Consider the following 16,951-nt stretch of genomic DNA (forward strand, 5'->3'; position numbering starts at 1 on the left):
TTTCTTAATTCTAAAATAACTTAAAAAAACATGAAAATATACTAGAGATGATTCAATTAAGTAAAAACAAATAGCAAAGTCTTCTCAACTGTCTTATATATATATATATATATATCATTTTGTGATCCACATGCAATTTTCTATATTTTTCATGTTTTTTTTAGAGCGACTTGTGTCATTTCACGGACGACCTTGTCTCTTCTATAAACTTTTTGCTCAAGGTGACCATGTAATCATCTAGTTTGAGGGTATAAGGGGAAATCATATTCTTTTAATTGGTTTAGATCCATGGGAACGTTCTATTTTAATATAAATAAAATTTAAAAACCATTAATATTAAGTTGGGAAATCATGCTAAATATATAAAAATAAAGATAAGATGACAAAATGAAATATAGTTCTACTTTTACTACAAATAAGGATAAATGCTAAAGATGAAGAGTGTTTGTATGAGGTTTTTCCTTTTTAACTGTTCTTATGTATCTTCTTAATGGTCCAATTCTCCATCTTTTTTCCTAATTAGTCTTCCTATGACTGAACTACATATTTATAATAAGAATGGTGTTTCACAATCCTACAAACTTATAATATTTTTGATTGATCTGCAAAATCGATGAGTTTGTATTAGTGAAAACAGTCTGATCTGTGAAAACAGCTTGATCTGACTGACACCAACCTGATTCTGAGTTTTATTAGACTCAGTATTAAAAACTTTCCACGACTTATATTGGTGATGTTGAAAAAACTGAATGACTTCACCATAGCAATAACCTCTATATTATTTCCTTAGATGAACAATACTAAACAATTTTCAAATTCATGTGCAGGTGAACAATGCAAGAATCAATGGGTTCGATACATATCTACATGGCATGGTCAATGAGTAGTTTTTTTTACACTGTGTGAGGATATTGCTCTCTCTAGATTAAAGGCTTCTAAAAGTCATTTGGCTTCTTTACTCTAATGCAAGTGCCTTAAAAAATTAACTGGAACAAGCTACCTCAATTTTGGTTAAGTGAAATTCTAGTTTGCAGAATTCGGCTTCTCTACCTCTGCCTTTCTTTCTCATCTCCTCTGTATGAATTAAACAAATTAGAGACTCTGTACAATAAATAGTACACTAGTTTGGTACTATCAAATTTATGTTGTGCTAAAAATAGCCAGTGCAACTTCTTCATAAATTAACAAACAATACAATAAATTAAATAGTCTTGACCATATGGCCAAAGAATTAGAAAAAATGTTGTCAAAATTGTTAAATAGGTCAATATAACACAAAACTGTTATACATAATAAAAAATAAATAAATAAAGAATTTTTAAAGTGAACTCACTTTCATTAAATGAACTCTACCAATTTACGGCTATCAGAATTTTCCAACAATTCAAGAATGATCTCAAATACCTGCATTCAATCCCAAAATCAAATTAAATCAAATAAATAAAATAGAAAAGAACAAGTTTCACAAGGTCAAAATTTTTGTTGTTTGAGAAGAGAAATTGAAGAGTGAAGGTCAAAACACTTATTATGGTAATTGAAATAAAAAGTGTTATAGTAAAACATTATTATTGTTGAACCTTGTGATGTTCAATGTTTTGAATAAATCCAAATCCTTTGAAGGATGTTGAAGCCTATACTTTGCTTGATGTTGCTGTGCTGGTTTAAGCTTTGTTCTGGGGTAGTTTATATGTTGTAATCCACCCTTTGATTAAATCTCAAGCAATTAGCATCTCAATATTTATGAAAGTAAAATGTTTTTCAAACTAAGTTGAAACAACCGATTGTTTTGTCGAAACAATCGATTTTTTATACTTAGGTGTTTTGAGAAAGATTGAAAACTGTTTTTGAATGGTTGAAACTGTTAAGTACCAAAACAACCGATTGATTCGAGGAAACAACCGATTGTTTATTTTGGAACCATAACAGAAAAACTGTTTTCTGTTTGACTGAGCTTTAAATGTTTTAACTGCTTACGCTCCAGTCATTAAATGCTTTGACCAATCTTTTAATGCAATTTAAGAGTTTCTTAAGATTTGATAACAAACTACACCTTTGAATAAATTCAGAAAAACAGATTTGAGTATTAAGAATCTTTGACAAAGTTTTTCAAAGTGCTGAGATTGCTAAGAGTTTGTGGTTGATCAAAGTGTTGGAATAGGATTCTACTTGTATTGATTTCAGATAATCATCTGTAACAAGTGTAATCTTTGTACTCTATTGAACAATTCGTTTTTTGTGTTTGCTGAGATTGGCTGTGTGTTCTTGAGGTGTTCAAGATCAACAATCTTAGTGTTGGCCAAGGAGAGTGTGTTTCTTGAGGTGTTCAAGGTCATTCTCTTGGTTGTGGTGTAAGTGATCAAGTGGTGGTTGCTTAGTGGATTTCCTCAGGGTTTCTGAGAAGACTGGATGTAGCTCTGGTTTGGAGTGAACCAGTATAAACAACTGTGTACAATCTCTCTATCTCTATCTCTTTAAATTCAGTTTATTTGTTGTGTGCTGGTATAAACAACCGATTGTTTCTACGAAACAACCGATTGTTTTTTTGGTACTACAACTTTTGCTTGCTGTTTTGGCTAAATTTATTGCTGAATCAATTGGTTTCTAAGATAAATTCATTCTAGTTTTGAAAATTTTTCGAAAACCCTTTTTAAACAATTCACCCCCCCTTTAGTTTAAAGCCATCTTTTCTAACAATTGGCATCAAGAGCTTTGTTCTTTAATGTTATTCAAGTTGATCCTAAAAATCTTTTTAATATGGCTGATAGACTACCGTTTGGGGAAGGTGCCTCAATTAACAGACCACCCTTGTTTTGTGGTTTGAATTTCCAGTTTTGGAAAGTTAGAATGAAAATATTTATGGAATCTCTTGACAAAGGAATTTGGGATGCAATTGGAAATGGTCCTTTTATCCCAAAGTTTGAAAAGGATGGATCTGTCATTGAGAAGCCATGGTCTTAATGGACTGATGTAGAAAGCAAAAAGGCCAAATTCGATTGCATTGCCAAAAATATTATAACCTCTGCTTTAAATTCTGATGAGTTTTTTAGGGTCTCACAATGCAAATCTTCAAAAGAAATGTGGGACACTTTGGAAGTCACTCATGAAGGAACAAATGAGGTGAAAAGAGCTAGAAAGCATGCTCTCATCCAAGAGTATGACATGTTTAGAATGCTTAAAGGAGAGACAATTGCTGAGGTGCAGAAAAGGTTTACAAACATCATCAATCACCTTATGAGCCTAGACAAGACCTTTGATAAAGAAGAGCTGAACATCAAGATCTTGAAATGTCTTGATAGAGCATGACAACCAAAGGTAACTGCTATTTCTGAATCTAAAGATCTAACATCATTAAGTGTTGCTACTTTGCTTGGAAAGCTTAGGGAACATGAGCTAGAGATGAATAGAATCAATGTTCAAGAGAGTGAAGATAAGCACACAAGGAGCATAGCCTTGAAAGCATCCAAACACAAGGGAAAACAAGATACAAGTGATGATAGTGATGAGGAAAACCTTAACTTGCTGTCAAGAAAATTCAGTAAATTCCTAAAGAGAAACCGCAACAAAGACAACAACAAGGATAGGTATGGAAACAAGAAATCCAATGAATTCAATTCAAATAACTATACTTGTTTTGGTTGTGGTGAGCAAGGTCATATAAAGGCAGATTGTCCTAACAAGAGCAAAGAGAAAAAGACAAGCTACAAGGAGAAGAAAGGCAAGACAAAAAGAGCCTACATAGTTTGGGATGAAAATGAGGTGTCATCATCGAGTTCTTCATCAAGTGAAGATGAAAAAGCAAACATATGTTTGGTAGCTGAAAATGATGATGAATCTTGCAACTCAAGTGAGGTAAGTTTATGTGCCTCCCTAAATGAACAAAATTATAGTGAATTGCTTGAAGCTTTTCAAGAAACACATGATGAAGCTAATAGATTGGTTCTTTCAAACAACCAATTGAAAGATCTTAACAGTGGGCTTGAAAAGAAAGTTAAATCACTTGAAGAGGATCTGGAAAAAGAAAAAAGTGATTTTGAAAAATTGGAAAATCATTTCAAAAATGCCTCTTGCAAGTGTGATACTCTCATTTGTACAAATTGTGAAAATCTTGAGAAAAAGGTTCACTATCTTGTTGAAACTGTGGACAAGCTTTCAATGGGGAAATCAAACTTTGAGAATGTCTTGGTATCTCAAAGCTGTGTTTTTGGAAAGGCTGGTTTAGGTTTTAATCCACAGAACAAGCAAGATAGGTTTTCAAAAAGTTTTTCAAGAAAATCAGAAAAACAACCGATTGTTAAGACGAAACAACCGATTGTTACATGTTTTACTGCATGAAGAAAGGCCACTCTATTAAATTCTGTAAAATTAGAAAATATTCTGTTCCAAAAGGTTTTATGAAAAGGATTCCTAAGGGATGTGATGTTTCTAACTGCAAAGTAAAGTCAAATGGACCCAAATTTGTAAGGGGACCAAACCTTGCTACTTGAAATTACTTATGCAGGAAAAATAAAGAGAAAAAGGAGAACTGAGCCATCTGATCAAGCTGTTGAAGAAAATGACAGTCATTGAAGCTGAATCAATGCTATGCAAAAGATCTAAACAGTGAAAAGAAGTTTCTTGATCAACAAGCAACTGGCTCATTGAAGAATCAACATAAGGATAAGACTTTCCTTATTTGTTCTCAACTTTCTGTTTCAAAGTTCTTTCTTGTGATTAATTTGTTTTTTTTAAGCAACGTCGTCTATTTTAAACTGCTTCTGTTTATGGCTCAAATTTCAAAATCAAGTTTTTAACTGCTGCAGAAAAACAACTGATTGTTTCTTCGAAACAACCGATTGTTTTGAGTCTGACAACACTATGAAGAAATAGTTTTAATTGCTATTTTGAATTTTGTTCCGTCCGGTTGACCGGGACGTCTTCATGCGCGACCTCAACCGTCAGCTAGGGACTCCTTCCCACTGATTGCCTGTGGATACCTGCAAAAAAAAAGGACAAAGAGGCGCCCTAGCGGCCGTTTGCACTCCGACGCTCAAGTCAGCCAGCACTGTTCACCTCCGTCTCTGAGCACCGCGTGTGGCACTCTGAAGGTGGTAAGAAATAACTGTGTATTGTGTGTTTGTGTTCTCTCTCTCAGGCAAAAATATTCCCCAGTCCCCTGTTCGTAACCTTGAAGCACGAGCAAGCAACTAGAGAGTTCTGGTAAATTTGCAGAAAGTTCCAACCCTCTTTCCAACATTCTCCGCGCTATTTAAACTACCCAAGCATTTAAAGCGCCTTAAAGCGCCTTTAATTACAAATGTAACGCACTCAATCAGCGTATTTAATTAGAAAACGTAGCGCATTTAAGACGTTGAAACGCTTGGGAGCCATTATAACACCTGAATGCTCGAAAGGGAAACTGTATTGAATGACTTTAATTACCTGGTACCTGACTAAAGGGTGTTTCTATTCTGGCATGGCTGTCGTACACGTGGAGGTCCTCACGACGCCATGACCCCATCTGGGGGCGTTTCTGCCCATCTGGGGACGTTTCCACGTGTGAGTCCTCCTGCTTGGGAGTGCTACTGCGCTAGGGGTGACTTTTTGGGTGCCAACTCATGCCCCCAATTATCTAGTCACTTACTTTGAGAGCGTATCTGCCTTCCTCTTGTACCCTGCACCCGGCTGCCCTGGGCGTGACCTTCCTCTTGAGTCGTATCTGTCCCACAGGCGTCTCTGGGGCGGCAGGAGCACTTCACGAGTCAGGCTGCCCTACACTGGTACTATCACTATGGCTTTGAAGCCACCTTTTCCTTCTCTTTATCACTGCCCCGGGTTATCGGGACCTGAGGCCTCCCCACGGCGTTGCTCCCTCCATGGTCTTTCCTACCCATGGGTATCGGGGAACCACACCGTGATTGCCTTGCTTTAGTACTGTTTGATCTGGCGACGCCCTGTTTGGGCGACGCCATCACCTAGGCAACGCCTTGTCCCGGCGACGCTTCCTCTTGGCGAAGCTGGCACTTGGCGTCTCTCCACCTAGGTGACGCCTTGCGTTGACTCTGACTCTCCAGTCGTTGACTTTGACCTTGACTTAGTCAACGCCCGGATACGGGACGGTACAAATTTCTATCCGTTGCAGATTTTTTAAAGAGAGAATCTTGGTGAAAGAATCTGTGTTGAAAGTTGATTATGTTCAGAAAGAGGTTACAACAGCTATAAAGGAATATATTCATAAATCTTGGAAATTCAAGAGCCTTTATGTGTAGTCAAAGATCACATGTGAAGACCATGTGATTTTCAGCTTTTTTTTGACATTTTCTTTGCAGAGCAGAGTCAAGTCCTCACACTCTGAAAATCAGGTACCCATTAATGAAATTAAATTCATATTGATTCTCTTGCTGCTATAAAATCTGGTGCAGATTTCTTCCACAAGAATAACCAATTGCAACATCTCTTGCAATATCTCTTGTAACATCTCTTGCAAAAATCTGTGAAGTGAGCTCTCCTCTGTTTTCGTCTCTACTGTCATGGATTCAACCCCTCCCACCTCAAAAAGAGTCAAAACCAGGGCTGTAAGGTCTGGAGGAAGGCTAGAAGGCTGGTTTTCTGGAGACAATGATCTCATTGAGAAGTATAGATATGAAACAAGTATCAAGAAGATAAATAACCCCAAGGTTGTATGCTTTGATTGGCTGAAAAGTCAAAAGCTTGATAATGTGAGAAGGCTGCTCAAGGATCAATCTCTCAGAAAGTTCCTAGAGATGAAGGGAAACATTTATCCAGATTTGGTAAGGGTGTTCTACACAAACTTGAAGTTTGAGGGAAACAATCTAGTTTCTCATGTGAAAGGTGTGGAAATGGAGATAACTCATGAAGTATGGACTGCTGTTGCTGGACTTAAGTTCTCTGGTCTGAGAATCAACAAGGGAAACCTTGGTGTGGTGGAGGATTTTAACAAAATCCAATTCTACAAAAGTTGCTTGAAGAACAATCATGCTCAAGTTAGTACATGCTCGGTTGGAGGTTTGAAACTTGATGAGAGGTTGCTTGCTCTCATTGTAACTTGGATTCTAACTCCAAGGGGGAGTAATCACTCTGTGCTAACTGAAGAAGATCTGGTTTATATCTTCTGCATTACCAAGAAAATCAAGATCAATTGGATTCATAAAATCAAAGAACACATGCAAAAAGCCATGAGGTTAGGCGATTACCATTATCCATATGTTGTTTTAATATCTAAATTTCTACTCTATTTTGAAGTTAATCTTGAAGATGAAACTTCTGAGCTGGTCAAGTCAACTCAAGAGTTGAACAATGGATCACTCAGCAAGATGGGTTTTACAAAAGTAGGTGGAAAATGGATAAGTAAGGATGGTGATCATGGTGCCTCATCTAGTGGTGCTGCTAATCTTGAACAAGATGAACCTGCTGATATGGATGTTCAACTTGAAGATCCACCCGAAGACTTTCAAGATGCTGGACAAAATGCTGATGATGGACATCAAGGAGAAAGAATGCCAACCATGTTGTCTTTTGAGAGACTCATGATGAATAGGCTTGATAGCTTTGCTGAAAATCAAAGGAGCCTCCATGATCTATGTGTTAGTAATTTCCAGAGGATTGACACCAGGTTTGACAACATGGATACAAGGTTTATGACTCTAGATGAACAGATTGAAGCTGTCCAGAATCAAATCTTTGATCTTCAGTTTGCTGATGAAGAAGAATGAAGGAAAAACAACCGATTGGTCATCGAAACAATCGATTGTTTTTGGCTGTTTTCTCTGGCTTTTAAAATTTCTTTCCTTCTGCTGTTGCTGCTTTATTCTGATGTAATCAAAACAATATTTCGCTTTATCTCTTATCTTTGTCTATTTGTGAAGACAAATAGGGGGATATATATGCTGTGTGTTTTAGTTTGTTTTTAAGTTTCTATTTTAAGTTGATAAAATAGTTTGGGTGATGTAATTTGTTTCTGAGATTAGATATTTTAATCTTAATTGTTTATCTGTATGCTAACAAAATATCAGAAGTTCAATGTATTGCTCAAAGTTCTATTGCAGGAACTGCTTCACATTTAATCAGGTACAACACAAGCATCAGGGATTTGTCTTCATCAAATAGGGGGAGATTGTTGAACCTTGTGATGTTCAATGTTTTGAAGAATCCAAATCCTTTGAAGGATGTTGAAGCCTCTGCTTTGCTTGATGTTGCTGTGCTGGTTTAAGCTTTGCTCTGGGGTAGTTTATATGTTGTAATCCACCATTTGATGTAATCTAAAGGAATTAGCATCTCAATCTTTATGAAAGTAAAATGTTTTTCAAACTAAGTTGAAACAACCGATTGTTTTGTCGAAACAACCGATTGTTTATACTTAGGTGTTTTGAGAAAGATTGAAAACTGTTTTTGAATTGTTGAAACTGTTAAGTACTGATCCTGCCGACAACTCAAGCGTGGAGGAATTGCTTTGTCGCTTCCTTGCCCCGCCTATGGCAACTGTGCTATCTGCAAGAATACTCTTAGAACATCCTCCTCTGGGAACTCTGAACGCAACCTGCAAACACACAGACAACACCTCTAGCGGCCGTTTGCACTCCGACGCTCAAGTTAGATCACAGAATCACTAATAAAAATAATGTGTGTGTGTATTTCTCTCTGATTCTCTTTTTATCTCCCTCTGTGTCTGTGCCTAACAGAATTCTGTTACGTTGTTATCTGCGTGTGTCAGAATTCTATTATGCTTTTGTACGAAAACGTACCACAGTCAGGGTCGTGGGTGTCTGGGTTTTCTGTCTGTACCTTTCCCGACACGGAATGCACCTTTATCTGGGCCGCGCCCCCCTCAGACAGCAACACGTGGAGGCATGCAACTCACATCTAACCGTACACGTGCCACCACCTGAAGGGCTCTAGCGCATCTCTTTGTGCGCCTAAGTTATTCCCTTGCAGAGTAACTTAGAGCGTTTCTTCCGTCTGGGGGAATCGCACATTCCTAGGAGAACGCCAGGTGTGGCTGGACTAGGCACACTCACCAAGCACTGCTCTCTGCATACGCGATTTCCCCTCCACGACGTCATGCACGTAATGGGTTGAGGGAGTCACCAATCACTGACTGGCTTACTAACTCCCTTAGGCCACTCTCGTGCACGATTATACCGGCGAGGAGCTCTTCTTTCTCTGAGGTATGATCATGCGAGGTCCATGCGTAACGCTCTCGCTGGGAATCTCAGTCCCAGTTTAACTGCGTGTAACACGAGACCCCGATGATCATGCACCCGATGACTGATCGGTGTTCTATTGCTTCTCGCGTTCTCCCCCGGGTGTTTATCTTGGAACTGATCTGTCGGTGGCCACTCGGTTACTGACCACCGATCACCATACCGGGTGATCACCTCCCTGATTTCTCAGCCACCTGATCCACGTGTCACCCTGCGAGTGGTCCACGTGGTTATCTGCTGCTGACGTCATCGACTACCGATGACCGACCGGATCACAAGCCTCCTAGTCTCGAGCTGTGAACTCGTTCTCAGCGAAGAGACTAAGTGATCGCGCTCTCGGTCCACGTGGCAAGTGGGGCCGCATCACGTGCCACCTCACGTGTTGCCTTTTAACGTTACAATTTCCTCCCTTAATCTCGCGACACGTGGCCGCATCAACGGCCAGCGTGGAGTGTCGCTAGCGCTTCCCTCATTCAAATAGGCGCGCGTTTTCACTGTTTCATCATCTTCTTCAATACTCCAACTCTCAGACTCTCGTCGAATCTCCTCTCTGCGTGCCCAACTTTCTTCGAGCTTCCTACCTCAAGACCTTCTGCGATCACCTAAAGGTATGGCTTTTCTTCTTCCTTGATCCATTTAGGTTCTTTTCACCGATTGCATTCATCCTTTTCATTACCATGCATTCATCTTTCTCTGTTTTTCTTTTTCTCAACCCGCGCTAGGGTTTTTGCGTTTCTCACTTCACTTTCTACTTCTCTCTCTTCCTCTTCTTCGCCTAGACCTTCTTTCTTCTTCCCTTCCTCTGTTTTTCACCGAACCATTCATCATTCCCTCTTCTTCCATTCATCTGACCTTTGCTCTCCTCCATTGCAGTTACCTCGCAATGGCTCGTTTGAAGCAAACTGCTCGCCTCGTTGCCTCATCTTCTGGTGCACAGCCTTCAGCAAGTGCACCGGCACCACCTCCACCCGATGCAACCTCCTACCACGACAACGCCAGGGTCTATGACTGGGCTCCTGATGTGAATGTAACTACAAGAACACATGATTCTTGACATTCTTAGGAACAACTTGAGCTGGATTTGAAAGGCACTTTACTTTAGAATTGGATCAATGTTCTAAATTCAAGAACTCACCAAAACTTAGCACCAACCAAGACTCATATGGAAGTCCATGTTTTGTCAAATTGAATCAAAACACAAGGAAAGAAGAACAAGAATTAAAACTGGACAGAATTTAAAAGCTAGCTACTGAACCAAACAGAATTAAGAACACAAAGCTGGAAACACAAAATTAAACGGTAGAAAAAGAAGTAAAACTCTAGGAATCAAAACTACCGAATGGAAAATTGAAGAAAAGGGAAGAAGAACACTTATAGGAAGATGCTTGCTGGATTTTGAGGATTGGAAGAAGCCATTCACGCCACTTGGAACCTTGAACCAAGATAAGTGATGGAGTGCCACCACTTGAAGCTCACCATAGCTCACAAGATAAGGCAAAGAAGAAGAAGACTCAAAACTCACAATTTCTCTCCAAATTTGAGTATAGTCTCTCTACTATAAAATTCCAATCTGAATTGTACAAGCTAAGCACCTTTATTTATAGCCTAGAGGTGCTGAAAAATAGGTGGGAATTTTCAAATAAAACTCATTTGAAATTCCCACCAAAAACAAGTCACATGGGAGGTGTGACCTTTTTCTACTATGACACCTCCTAAAAACTACACCTACATCCCCCTACTAAGTCACATGGACAAAGTGACTCTCTCTAATACATTCACACCTATTTATTTAATATCCACACCTCCGACAAGAGTCATTCAAATGATGCTCTTTTATTTAATGCTTGGCCTTGCCCCTCATGGTTTGGACTTGGGCTTCTTGGGCTTGGGCTTTGGGCTTGGGCCTCATCTTTTGCAAAGACTAATAAGAAGAACTTTAAATGCTTTGGCCCTTGTCCATTTCTTCTATTGATAACATCTTTTTTATTCTCATCATACTCCCCAAGTTGGAGAGAATTCGTCCACGAATTCAGTACTCCTGCATAAAACAAAGTCAGTGTGCAATTAGATAAGAGAATACAAGAAAAAATAGGCAAACATGACTTAGTATGTTGAAATGTTGGGAGTTCAGAAAAAGATGTCCTATACATAGCCCATGTTGGAAAAGATTGTTTAGAAATGATATTATTTGAAAAACTAAAAGGTATGAAAAAATCATCCTTAACATTCTTCATCCAATATGGTGTATAAGTAGGAACCTTGGGTAATGAACAAGACAAAGAAGAAGGATACCTTGTAGGCGTAGCACGAGTCAACAAAATTGAATTAGTTGAGAAGGTATTATGACTCGGTTTAGCATGTACTTCATTTGTTTTTTCATTTTCTCTTTTAGTTTCTTTGGGATTGGTCCTATATGCAGGGCTATTTGGTAAAGAAACCCCGAGCATGAAGTCTATTTGGTGTTCAATCCCTCTTAGAGGTGGTAAACCTTTAGGAGGATCTTGAAACATATCGTCATATTCTTTTACCAAATTGTCCAAACATGTGGGACTATCCTTAGCCGACTCACATCCAATAGTCCTAGGAATAGCTAAAAAAATAGGCTTTTGAGTAACTATTACCTTTGTAACTTGTTGTGTCGACATGAGAAGGCTTCTCTTGGAATTTTTTTATATCATTTTCTTTCTCTCTCTTTTCTCTCATTTTAACTTGGTCCTCATGAACTTCCTTTGGAGAGAGAGACTTAAGAATGACTTTGTGCCCATGGAAGTTAAAAGACATTTTGTTGGTAAAGCCATCATGAAAAACTTTTCTATCAAATTGCCATGGCCTACCTAAAAGAATATGTGTGGCTTCCATTGGGACAACATCACACAAGACCTCATCTTTATATTTGCCAATGGAAAATGTAATGAGGACTTGTTTGTTCACCACTATCTCACCCACCTCACTCAACCATTGTAACTTGTAGGGCTTGGCATGAGAGATGGTAGGCAATCCTAGTTTGTCTACTACTCTTGTGCTTGCCACATTTGCACAACTCCCCCCATCCACAATCAAAGAGCAAACTCTATCATTAATAAGACACCTTGAATGAAAAATATTTTCTCTTTGAGTTTCATCAAAAGGTTTTAACACTTGTACAAGCATGCGTCTTATTACTAATAGGTCACCCTCATGTGGGCTTTCACTTTCACTCTCACTTGGGGATCTAGAAGGTGAGGAATGTCTAGAAGATTCGGACTCATGCTCACTACCATCTACCCCATCATGCATATACATAGCTCGTTTAGAAGGGCAATTAGAAGCAATATGTCCATAGCTTAAACATTTAAAACACTTCTTACTAGACGTTTTAGGTGGTGATTTAGGCCTAGAAGTGGAAGTGGAAGGCTTAGATTCTCTAGGTTTGAAAGTAGAGTCCTTAGAATGCTTGCACACTCTCATGCATGCTTGCATAACATTTTATCCACTTGCATAATTATGCTATCTAACTCTTCTTTTTACCCTTGATGTAGATATGACTTCAGGGAAAGATAGGAAGAGGGCCTTGCTGGAGCTTGCCCGGACTAGGGGAGCCAAGGGGACTGGTTCTTCCTCCTCCACCACCGAGCCTATTGCAGCTCCCCCTCTCTCGGTCGCGCCAGCTGAAGGCCCCGAGCCAGAGAGGAAAAGAAGAAGGCTAGTAAAGGCCCTTCCCACCACTGTGGCGGTCGCTGCTGAGCCTACCCCCTCAACTGAGGAGGAGAGTTCTGGCTCTCCCCTCATACATCGCAAGAGGAAGCATCAAGAGGTTGGGGGGCTTCTTCTCTCAGGCCTAAGGGAATTGAGGTGGTACAGATCGAGGAGGGTTCACCCTCACCTCCTCCTGCTCAACCTGCCTCAGCACCAACTCTCTCTCTCTCTCCTCAGCGCCTCCCATCTCCGACGCCTCAACCACCCTCTCCAGCGTCACTTCCACTTCCACCCCCAGCGGGCTAAGTTATTGGTCAACTCACTCCACCTGCTGGGGGTGACTCTGCCCATTCAGGGGGTCTTTCAAGACTTCCTGCATCACCACCACCGCCAACCTCTGCTGCTATTGCTGAAGGTGGTGATGCCAGCTCGCAGCCAAGCGGCTCTGGCGCCAGCAATGAGAATTTCAGTCGGGTCATTGCCATGGTTCGACACTTCATACGCAGCCGCGAGCTTTTCGAGTGGAGTGGGCAGGAGGTGGATGCGCACTTGGCTAAGCAGATAGTGCTTTCCCTGGAGTTTTCCACCCAACACCGCAAGCAACTAGTCCTGGAGAAGAGGATCAACGAGCTTGAGCACGACAAGGAGTCACTGTAGAGTGACTTTGAGGCTGCCCAAGGGTCCGTGGATCTGATGAGGGACATGGTGGAAAAGTCCAGGAAAGAGTACCTATCTCAGGTCCAAGAGACCATCAAGACTGAGATCTTGATGGGGCAAACTGTCAACGCTCTGGACAGCGAAGTGGTGGAGCTGCGGAGCAAGGTAATCAACTTAGAGGCTGAGACTTCCTCCCTACGCCAACTGAACTCACAACTAAAGGAGGATCTCAAGTCCACCAAGGAGGAGGCCACTAACGAGGAGAAGAAACTTGAGGAGGCGGTGAGTGAGCTTTCTGGAGTGAAGATTGAGTTGTCTGAGGCAAAGGGCCAATTGAAAGAGGCTGCCTCTTCCATTGCTTCCCTTACCACCGAGAAGAACGCTGCGGAGACTTCAAAGAAAGAGCTCGAAGCTGAGAATGCCGAGCTTATGAGCGTGGGTGCTGATGCCCTTGTTGATGGGTTTGAGCTGGCACTTGAGCAGATTCGATGCGTTCTCCCGGATTTGGACCTTACACAATTCAGCATTTACCATGAAGTTGTAGATGGCAAGCTCGTTCCTCCTCCTTGAGCTCTTTTCTTGTAACTTTATATTTCTGCACCATTCCTGTACTTTGATCTTATATAAAACTTGGTGTGAATGTATATATTTGTTTCAGCTATATGTCTTTTTCTCTCGCCTTTTCTTAAGCTTTGTCTTTCTTCTTGCGCGCAACTAACTGTTGACTAGCTTAGGTTTAGCGCGATCTGTACTCTTTGATCTACCTTGATCACGACCAACAACTCCCTTAGCTTGTCTTTTCGACAGTTCTTATGCACAGCTTCGTACTGGATGACTGACTAGGCGTAGTCTGTCTGCCTCAGCTTGTTGTGTAAGAACTTGTTTGGAAAAGTTTCCTCCGACAAGGCACAACTGATCAGTCATCGTTCTTCAAGCAGCGTACCCACCAACAACTCATCAGTCATCGTTCTTCGGGCAGCGTACCCACCAACAACTCATCATTCATCGTTCTTCGGACTTCACTTTGCTTCTCTGTCGCTCTAGCGCTGAGTGCATAGAGGACATCGATCGTCAGAGGTGATACCTTGTTTTGGGGGAAGAAGAGTGTTTCTCGGTAACCCCTCTTACTTTCCCCAAGGTCATCAACCTTGGGCTGATCGGGTTATTCTTTCCCTGCCTCACTCCTGGGGTGAGAAGGGTTTAAACTAAGAGCTTTACTGGGCCAATATTGGTACATGCCAAGTGGGTAAGGACGTTTGTCAAAATCCTTCCTTTCCCTCTCTTGGTCTTACTAGCACCCCTGGCCTTTCGAACCCTAGTCGCCTACACTCACACCTGGGGTGATGATGTGAATGTAACTACAAGAACACATGATTCTTGACATTCTTAGGAACAACTTGAGCTGGATTTGAAAGGCACTTTACTTTAGAATTGGATCAATGTTCTAAATTCAAGAAGTCACCAAAACTAAGCACCAACCAAGACTCATATTGAAGTCCATGTATTGTCAAATTGAATCAAAACAAAAGGAAAGAAGAACAAGAATTAAAACTGGACAGAATTAAGAAACTAGCTACTGAACCGAAAAAGAAATGTACCGCCCTGGTGGTCGGGTGTGATGACGTGGCATCCTGCTACAGTGTAGGCGTGTTGACAAGGCGCCAGGTTGGCAGAAGGGGAGGAAGTCGGGGGGGACGCGTAGTCGCCAGTTGTTAAGCTGGCGTGTTCCGACTTCCAGTTTACCCGAATGGGCGATCGCCAGGTTGAAGATGAAGTCGCCAGATGTAGACCCAGGCGACCAAGCAGTCGGAGATCGCCAGAACAAGCACATCGCCGAAGATGAAGGAGAAGCAGATTATGAAGGCGGCCGGCGAGACCACAGGGAAGGTGTATGAAGGCCCTAACTCGCCAGTTCCAGATCGCACTCCTAAGTTAGCTATGCACTGGGCAGTACCATGCATAAGTAACTTAGCCAAAATGAGAGTAGAAGCAGCGCCAAGTCAGGGAGCCTCCAGATGATGGCACGTGTACAGTTGGATGCGAGCCACGTGTCCAAGTCTGTAACTGTCAGGAGAGAGAAAGCCACCAGGTATATAAGAGTTCTTAACAGATTTTCTGAGGTACGCACGTTCAGTTCATACACTTTACGTTTGCGAGTTAGAGCTGATTGTGAGAGAGGATTTGCACGGTTCTAGTTCTCTTAGTTTTTGGTGACCGTCACTGACTTGAGCGTCGGAGTGCGATCGGCCGCAGCGGCGCCGTATCGTTTCTTTGCAGGTTCTTGAAGTAGATCCCGGAGAGGAACGAAGGTGAGAATCGGCGCGCACGTCGATCCTTTGACGAGGCATTCTCCAGTGCTCCGGTCAACAGGCAGGATCATCAGGCGCCCACCGTGGGGCCGTGTAAAACTTGCTCCCATCCACAGCGTGAGTTCGTGGAAGTTTTCGAGGTTTTCTGCGTGGTTGTGTGCTGGTGCAACCGTCGTTCGCAGTTTCTTTGAGTTTCGTTCGGTGAATCTGCGTTTTGAACCGTTCGTTTGGCTTTTCGATCGGTGGAGTAAGGTTTACTGCTGCTTACGCGTAATCTGTTCGGTGGAAGTTCGAGTTCTTTCGCTTGTTTGGTTGTTCGCGGGAAAACGGTGGTTTTTGGTGAAGTTGTGGTTCTCTTCGAAGGTTTGCGGTGTTCTTGAGTTCTTGCGCAGTTCTTGAGTTTTCTCCGATTGATCGCTGATTCGATCGTGGTTGAAGTATTGTTTGCTGTATTCTTGTGGTTCGCTGAAGTTAATGAGAAAATGAGAAGCAATCGTTCCAGTCCCGTGGCGCCTGTCGCTGTCGAAGGCGACGCCGCCATGACCATGGCGCAGATGGCAGAGATGATGCGCTCGTTGCAAGCAACTGTGGAAGCTTCGCGCGTAGAGCAGGCGAGGATACATGAGGACCTGATCGCCTCTCGCGCCAGGAACGAAGAACTCAGCAAGGTGACTGAGGAGCTGCGTCGAGCTCTTCAGGAGCAGCAAGGACGTTCTTCTGTTGAAGAGGTGGCACCGTCGACGCCACCTCGTGTTTTCCCAATGCCATTTGTTCAGGCGATTACCGACACGCCTATTCCCACGAGCGTGGTTCCGGTTAAGGCTGCCTTTACCGGCGTGGAGGATCCAGAGGCTCATCTGACCACGTTCCACACGCAGATGATGCTGTCGGGAGGGTCATACGCCGTCTACTGCAAGATGTTCGTGAGTACGCTCCAGGGAACGGCGATGGAGTGGTTTGTGAGCCTGCCTAACGGCCGCATAACCAATTTTCAACAGTTCTCGAAAATCTTTGTCGAGCAGTACATTGTGAATAAGGCACCGCCCAGGGTGTCCTATGATTTGTTTGATATAAGGCAGTACCATGGGGAGTCCCTCAGAGACTACCTCAATC

General features: G+C 41.8%; 1 protein-coding gene across 1 annotated transcript; it reads left to right on the forward strand.

Annotated features, from left to right (window-relative positions):
• The first annotated feature begins 13,574 nt into the window (after positions 1-13,574).
• On the forward strand, positions 13,575-14,099 carry LOC137839266 (interactor of constitutive active ROPs 1-like). Its single transcript, XM_068648388.1, has one exon. The coding sequence runs from the start codon at positions 13,575-13,577 to the stop codon at positions 14,097-14,099; it is 525 nt and encodes a 174-aa protein (XP_068504489.1).
• The last annotated feature ends 2,852 nt before the right edge of the window (positions 14,100-16,951 follow it).

Source organism: Phaseolus vulgaris, chromosome 11, assembly GCF_000499845.2.
Source record: "Phaseolus vulgaris cultivar G19833 chromosome 11, P. vulgaris v2.0, whole genome shotgun sequence".
Lineage (NCBI taxonomy): Eukaryota > Viridiplantae > Streptophyta > Magnoliopsida > Fabales > Fabaceae > Phaseolus > Phaseolus vulgaris.